Here is a 7,468-nt window from a genome sequence, read left to right on the forward strand (position 1 = left end):
GCGGGTTTAGGACGTATAAGGAGCTGATTGGAGGCCCCCTTGTGCAGGCGGGAAAGGTTCAGGAGGTTGTATCCCGGGCTGGAGAGGGAAGGAGGAGGAAGTGGTCATTGGGAAGATTAGCTGTTGTTCGGGGGATTCAGCCATGTTGGATCAGGGCCGTGATAATTTAGCAGTCTGTACTGGACCATAACCTCTCAGTTTTATCTGTAAGAACCTTAAAGATTTAAGATCCTGGAAGAAGAGCAGGCCTAAAGGAGGGAAAGAAGAATTGTAACTTTAGATAAGTTCAATTATGTTTGCAAGCTGCAGTTATCTTAAAATTACAATTTCAAAATGAAAATATCCTTGTCTCCTTTAACCTTTCTTTATTTCCTCTACCTCACTTCCATCTCAAATAGTCCTGTTTCTCCTTTCTTGCTTAATGAATCCCAGTTTATCCCTCAGTCCTCACTCAGATGTCACTATTTGAAAGCTTTCACAATCCATTTACGGATTCTTCCCTATTATACTCTTGTACATTGTATCTCTAGAACGTAAGAAATTATGGGGCTTGCGATTTATCAATTAATAGCTGTCATTTCTGCTGACCTGTGCACACCACAAACATGTCATTTTTCTGCCTCCTTTGTAATGTGAAGTATAGTTCCATGCAGATAGGTGCTCAGTCATCGCATAAGGAAGGACTCCTAACTTAATTTCAGTTTGAAACCAGCTATGTAGAAATAGAAGTTACTCATTAGCAATATTTACTGGCTAGGGTGTGGTTCTAAGATAAGGAACTAAAAGTCTTCAACAAATCTCCTTGGTTCTGTGTGGGTAAGCTCTTGAGAGAAGTTCGATTTCTGAGCAAGTATTTTTGAGGAAATCTGGTTGAGAAAAAAAAAATCCCAGGACTACATGTCCAATAGGAAAGTCTGTAAGAGCTAGATACATCTGCCGGTTTACCAGTGTTTCTAACTTCCTGCTGGGCTGAAACTTCTTGTTTTGTGGAAGAGCAGATCTCGACAGTAGGCATCCAAGATGAAGAGTCTCCAAACATTTGAGGAGCAAACAGAATGCGTTGTCAACACTTTACTCAGAGACTTCTTGAGCCCAACATTAGAGGTTGCTAATCGGAATCTATGCAGTGTAGAGGAACCAGACACAGGTAAGCCCTATTTTCAGGTCAATAAGAGAGCTTGGGTATGTTTTCTTCAGTTCCTCTTTTAGCAACACCTGAAAAGAAAGATTCTCATTGAAGGAAGACTTTTGACTACCATGACTCAATGTCAACAGGACACTGAAGTTCTTGGGAGAAAACAATGCCAAGATTGTTTATAAGACTGGAGAAGTGTTTCCATTCCTCAGATTCCTACGAATATTTCCATCCCTTCAAGTTGTGACAAATGTTGTCTTCTCTGTCGTAGGAGAGGCTTGTTCTTTTGATGCGGCTATCATTGCTGGACGACTTCGGATGTTAGGTGACCAGTTCAATGGAGAAATAGAAGAGTCTGTGAAAGACATCATTGCAAAAACTGCTGAAGGACAGGTCAGGTTCTTATCTCCTGTATTGTTTGCTGCTCTTTCCTATTTCAAGCTTCCTTTTTTTCTTCCTACTCTTATGAACTGTGAGTATGAATGTTCAGTGAGAGGTTTGGGATTTTGGAATTATCCAAGGGGTAACAGCAGGAAATGCCAGCTCTGTAGAAGTTAATCAAAACCTCTGTGGTACAGAGATGGAAACTGGAGAGGAATGATCAACTTTTAGCTTTATTCCAGTTGGTAGTCATCAAAGCTGTGCTTGGTTTGCACATAGCACTTTATTCTCAGCAAACTATCCTTTATGCAGGCTTCAAAACTTTTTTTTTTTTTGAGGGTAGGCACCTTCCTCCCCAACACTCCATGATTCAGCAGTGAAGTGCGAACAGAAAAGATGGGGAGAGTTTGTAAGTATGATACAGGGCTGGGGAGTTAGCTCAGTGGTCTAAGCGCCTGCCTGGCAAGTGCAAAGTTTCGAGTACAGTCCCCAGTACAGTACGCAGTGCTGGCTCTGGAGCCCCAGCTATGCCGTGCTGGCCACTGAAACCAGGGGTGGTGAATGCCTGTAATCCCAGCACTGGGGAGGCTGAGACAGGAAGATCACTATGAGTTGGACCTGCGTAGCGAGACCCTGTATCAAAAAATTTTTTTAAAAATTTTTTTTAAATTAAATAAAAAATGCAAGTATGATTCAAATAGAGATAAGCCCAGACTAAGTGCACTGGTGTTTTGTCAGAACCCTGATTATCAGTAGTGGCACTTAAAATTGCTGTAAAAATATAAGGCAGCATTCTAGACGTTGCAGATTAATAACATGGCAGCTCATATTAACTCACCACTGACTGTGTGTCACTTAATCATTTTAGCTCTGAATGAATTATCCCAGAAACTGTTATCCCTAGAGCTATCTCACTCCAACTGCAAACAACACTCTAAAAGCAAGCATCTGAGAGCAAACATCTGGTTTGTTTGCTGCTATATTCATGTAACTTTTTTTTTTTTTTTTATCTTTTAGGGAAGGGTCCACAGGGTCTCAGGGTCTCACTACTAGATTGGACCCACAGTGATCCTCCTGTTTTCAGCCTCCCAAACACTGGGATTGCAGGTGTGTGTCACCACGCCCAGTCTCAGTCACTGTCTCAATGCTCCCTCAGGCCGGAGCCAGCACAGCACCGGGGGATCGAACCCCAGTCCTTGTATCTGCCTAAACAGGCACTTTAGAACGCTGAGCTATCTTTTTTATCTTTATTTTTTGGACCCAGGGATTGAACTCAGGCCCTTGGGCTTGCCAGGCAAGCACTCATTTTACTGAGCCATCTCCCTGGCCCAACCGCTGAGCTATCTTGCCAACCCTCTAATTTCTTTTTTTGCAAGTGAGAATATTTTATATCAAAATTCTTTTTTTTTTACTTTTTACTTTCTCTTCCCTCCCCTGTCTCCCACCTTCCCCATTCTCAAATCTTCCTCCTGTCTCCAGATAGTTTATTTCCCTGTTTCCTATCATCTAACTTTATTTTGCTCTTTATTGATGCTTTGGGTTTCCCATGTAAGAGAAAACATACACTATTTAACCTTCTGTGTCTAATTTATTTTATTTAAAATTGTGGTTGTGAGGTGTATGCATTTTTTTACAAATACTTGTGCTTTTCCATGTCCAGCCTAGAGTAGTCAGCCATCCTCCAGGAAGCTCTAGTTTATGTTAATGAAAGAACGATGTTTAGAAACTAAAACCTAGGTACTTTCCCTCATGAATCCTCTTCTTAGGTTGTTTGAACTTTTTAATTTAATTTTAATTTTTTTGGTACTGGGAAGCAATTGCAGGGCCTCAGGCTTACCAGGCACGTGCTGTGCCACTGAACTATATCCCCAGTCCAGCTTGTTTGAATTTTGACACCCTGTATTGACCATTCTTTGCCCTCAACACACCAAAAAGCCTTGGTTGGCCTTACCTAACAGCTTCTGCACCAATTGTTTGCAGGAAAAAAAAGAAGCATAAAGTTAATTCTTTTTTTTGGGGGGGGGGGAGGGTCTACAGGGTGTTCAGGGTCTCATAGTGATCTGCCTGTTTACAGCCTCCCAAGGGCTGGGATTACAGGCATGCGTCACCATGCCCAGTCTCATTTGCCATCTCAGCGCGCCCCCAGGGAGCAAAGCTGGCATGGCAGGCCTGGGGATCGAGCCCCTGAACCTTGCGCCTGCTTGTAGGTGCTTTAATCTGCTGAGCTATCTGGCCAGCCCTGGACATTTCCTAGGTATGCAAATGATACCTTTACAGTTTGACCCTTTATGTTCTCGTGTACTTAGTATTTTTTCTCAGATCACTTTGTTTTTCTTTTATATTGTTCATCCTAAGCAATAATATTTGAAATCATGGATGTGATGAGTTATTTGGTGAGTTTCTTACATCCTTTCTAATATTCATTAAAATAATACAATATTAAAGTGAGAAAAGTTCATCCGTCCACTGCCTGATAATACCTCAGGTCCCTTTGCCACTCCCCGGGCAGCACTCGCATTGGTGGATTCCTGGCCTGCAGCCTCCTACACTTTTTGAGTGATACTTCACTGACACATCCTCTCTCCTTCCTCAGGTGAGGGCTGTACTCCAGGACATAGTGCAGTCTCACAGTGAGAACTGGTGTGCTCAGGATTCCAGCCTTGCTTATGAAAAAGCCTTTCTGGGAGTAACAGTGAAACTTCTTAAGTATGTGGCCCACATGGCTCCTGAAATGGCAAGGCAGGTGGCTGTCCCCCTGATGAGTATGATCAATAGCAACAGAGCCGTCTGTGACTTCATCAAGAGCCAGGGAGGATGGGTAAGTATGTTGGGCCCCTGGTTTTGCTAGACATTTGGACTCTTTATATTCATACCAGAAACTCTTCATTGTGACCCTTTTTGGAAGTAGGAAAACAGGCATCCCTACCCTGCAGGACTTTGTTGCCATGGAGTAGACAGAAGGGAACAGACAGAGGCTTGCCCTGTAGGGGTTGGGCTCCAGTCATGCTACCTGTACCGGTGACTACTGACGCTAATCTAATCCCCACTCCCTACACGTAAACATGTATAAGGTATATCAGTGGTGGAGCTCCAGTCTCAGCCTGGCTACACTCTGCTCCTTGGTAAATTTCTGGGTCTTCTTCCCTTAAAATCCTTAGGTGTGTGTTGAGGAAGCTCAAAATCATCTTAGGCCAGGCATAGTGGTGCATGCTTGTAATCCCAGCACTAGGGATCCTGAGGCAGGAGGATCATTGTGAGTTTAAGACCAGCCTGGGTTACAAAGTGAGCTCAAGGCCAACCTGAACTGTACAGCAAGACCCTGTTTCAAAAAGACCAAAAAAGGGGCTGCAGAGATAACTCAGTGATCTAAGCACCTGCCTGGCAAGCACAAGAACCTAGTTCGATCCCCAGCATGACATGTTGTGCAAGCTTCGTAGTGAAACCCTGTACCAAATACAGAAATTTAAATTAAAAAAAAATTAAAATTTGGGGAATGTTAAAGATTCTTTAAAAAAAAAAAAAACCATCTTAGTATTACCTAGCAAAGGGCTGGCCAAATAGCTCGAATTAAAGCACCTACTCGGGCTGATGCAGCAGCTGGGGTTCAATCCCTAGGCCTGCTGTGCTGGTCCTGCTCCCGGGGCGCAATGAGTTGATGATTGAGACTGGGCGTGGTGGTGCGCGCCTGTAATCCCAGCACTTGGGAGGCTGTAAATAGGAGGATCGCTATGAGTCTGATCTACATAGTGAGACCCTGTAGACCCTGTACTAAATACAAAAAAAAAAAAAAAAAAAAGAAGAAGAAGAAGAAGAAAGAAAGAAAATATCACCTAGCAAAAACCAGTGTGTCTCGCTTGGTAGTGATAACAGGAGGAAGCACGCTAAACCCAAGTCTGAGGAACTGTTAGACCTTGTGCTGTTGCAGAGCATTCCTCTCCCTGTTTAGGACTGGCTGTCTTTAGTCAGGGTTGTATTCTCTGGAGGTATCTGCAGGTTATTCCCGATTTCTAAAATCTATCCCTTTGACTACAGGATTTTCACTGTTTCCCTAGGAAAATCTGGAGAGCTGAAGAAGTTGAATTATTCTTGGCTGAGCTGCACTTCTTTGAGCAAATGATTAATTTCTGGCAATTAAAACAGAGAAATAAATTTAAAAACCACTTCTTCATTTAGTCAGAATGTATTTTGTTGACTAAATTATTTCCTACTGATAAAGTTGGAAACAGTTTCCAGAAGCCTACAGAGATTTTATACTGTTTTTATATGCATTTTAATGAGGTTTTGTTGATGCTAAAACCTCCAGACACAATACAATGATTTATTACTGAAATTTCAGGCAACAACTAGGCCTTTGCTGCAAATATGGTGGAGAAAGCAGAACACTGAAAACTATTTTTTTTTTTTTTTTTTTTTTTGTGGTACTGGGGATTGAACTCAGGACCCTGCGCTTGCCAGGCAAGTGCTTATTCTACTGAGCTATCTCCCCAGTCCTGAAAACTATTTCTTTATATTTAACTTGGTCTTTTTGTTAAGGATCTTATCTACTAATTTTGTAATATAAGGAATTTCAGGAAGATTTTTGGTTGAAAACTTTTCAAGTTAAGAATTTTCTTTCAAATTCATCCCTAAATTTGGTGTCAGTTTCATCTAGTCTGAACGTATTTTATGCAGTGTAGAGGCCGGAAGCCCAAAGGAGCAGTTTGTTTATCTACCCCTTTTGCAAAGGCCAAAGGTAAAAGTTAATGCATTTTATTGCCACAGGATGTAAGCAGCACCAACTGTGGCTAGGACAGCAGGGCCCTCCCAGCTTAGGTGAAGCTGGCTGCACACCTCAGGGATTGCATAAGCGAAGTTCACATACTGCTTGGACTTTATTAAATAGCCGCTCTCTTGGCCTCGTTCCTAGAAATTCTGATTCTGTAGGGACTGGCTGGGGGCTAGGAAACCAACTTTTCAACTCCATATGCAATTCAGAGGCATATAAAGCTTGAAAATCAGCGCTTTGGAGCAGGAGCTGACAAATGGCTGACCTCAGGCCAAATCGGGCTTCCTATCTTTGTGTAGAAGTAAAACTTTCCTCAGAATGGAGGGACATTGTCTTGTCCATGTGTTGCCCATGGCTGCCTTCACACTACAGTAGCTGACGTACATTGTTATGACGTACTCCACATGGTCCATCCAGGCCAACATACTTGCTAGTTGGCCCTGTAGGAAAAGTTTGCTGACCTCTGCTGTGAAGCTCAGTGAACATTTATTGCTCCTTGAATAATTTAATGTGTTAAAATCCTTACAATTCTGAAAACACAGTTGTAGATAGGCTTTAAACTCAAACATTCCTAACTCTTAAGAATTGAGTTTGCAAGCATTGTTCTTGCATGGTCCTTGTTCTTTCTAGGGTTGTTGGCCAACTGGAGAGTTCTGTGGCTCCCAAGTAAACTATGGAAGTTATACAAGTCCTTGGCCTTAAAGTGAGACCGATTGGAAGCAAAGCCTGGTTTTTATGATCTGTGCATCTCAAAGTAGTCCTTAATAATCTAACAGATTAGCCGGCAGCATCATGTACAGAGTCCAAAAACCAGAATACTTAACCTGAATGTCAGGAAGAAAACACTGCTATGTCTACTTCTGCAGTGAAGTGTCAGTGACTTGGGCAAAAGCCTAACCACTTCCCCTCCCTCGGCCAGCCACCTCCGAGACTTTCCTATATGCAAAGAAGTAAATAGGTGATGCTGTTTTATATTCTTTTACTTTTCTAAACTACACTTACTTCCTCAATTCCTGGGTAAATCACAATAGGTTAATAATCCAGAAATGTGATTTCTTATTACTGTAGAAATTAGCCTCTTTTGCTGCCAAAATAGCTGATGTACTCCTTGGTCCCTTTTGCTGTGAAATCAAGATGGGAAGTTTTGTGGTATTTGACCTTTGTGATCACTTTGACTAATGCTGTTC

General features: G+C 42.2%; 1 protein-coding gene across 1 annotated transcript; it reads left to right on the plus strand.

The window, feature by feature from the left end:
* The first annotated feature begins 766 nt into the window (after positions 1 to 766).
* Positions 767 to 5,889, plus strand: Bcl2l15 (BCL2 like 15). The gene is made up of 4 exons (XM_004641691.2): positions 767 to 1,147; positions 1,407 to 1,528; positions 4,110 to 4,334; positions 5,569 to 5,889. Exons 1-4 carry the CDS (start codon positions 1,021 to 1,023, stop codon positions 5,584 to 5,586), a joined length of 492 nt encoding a protein of 163 aa, XP_004641748.1. The 5' UTR covers positions 767 to 1,020; the 3' UTR covers positions 5,587 to 5,889.
* The last annotated feature ends 1,579 nt before the right edge of the window (positions 5,890 to 7,468 follow it).

Source organism: Octodon degus, unplaced genomic scaffold (assembly GCF_000260255.1).
Source record: "Octodon degus isolate 3935 unplaced genomic scaffold, OctDeg1.0 scaffold00140, whole genome shotgun sequence".
Classification (NCBI taxonomy): domain Eukaryota; kingdom Metazoa; phylum Chordata; class Mammalia; order Rodentia; family Octodontidae; genus Octodon; species Octodon degus.

Excerpts from the sequence above, each read along its gene's own strand:
- Bcl2l15 (XM_004641691.2), top strand. The coding sequence starts at position 1,021 with ATGAAGAGTCTCCAAACATTTGAGGAGCAAACAGAATGCGTTGTCAAC. Across the intron at positions 1,148-1,406 it reads TGTAGAGGAACCAGACACAG|GAGAGGCTTGTTCTTTTGAT; the intron begins GTAAGCCCTATT and ends TCTCTGTCGTAG. Across the intron at positions 1,529-4,109 it reads CAAAAACTGCTGAAGGACAG|GTGAGGGCTGTACTCCAGGA; the intron begins GTCAGGTTCTTA and ends CTCCTTCCTCAG.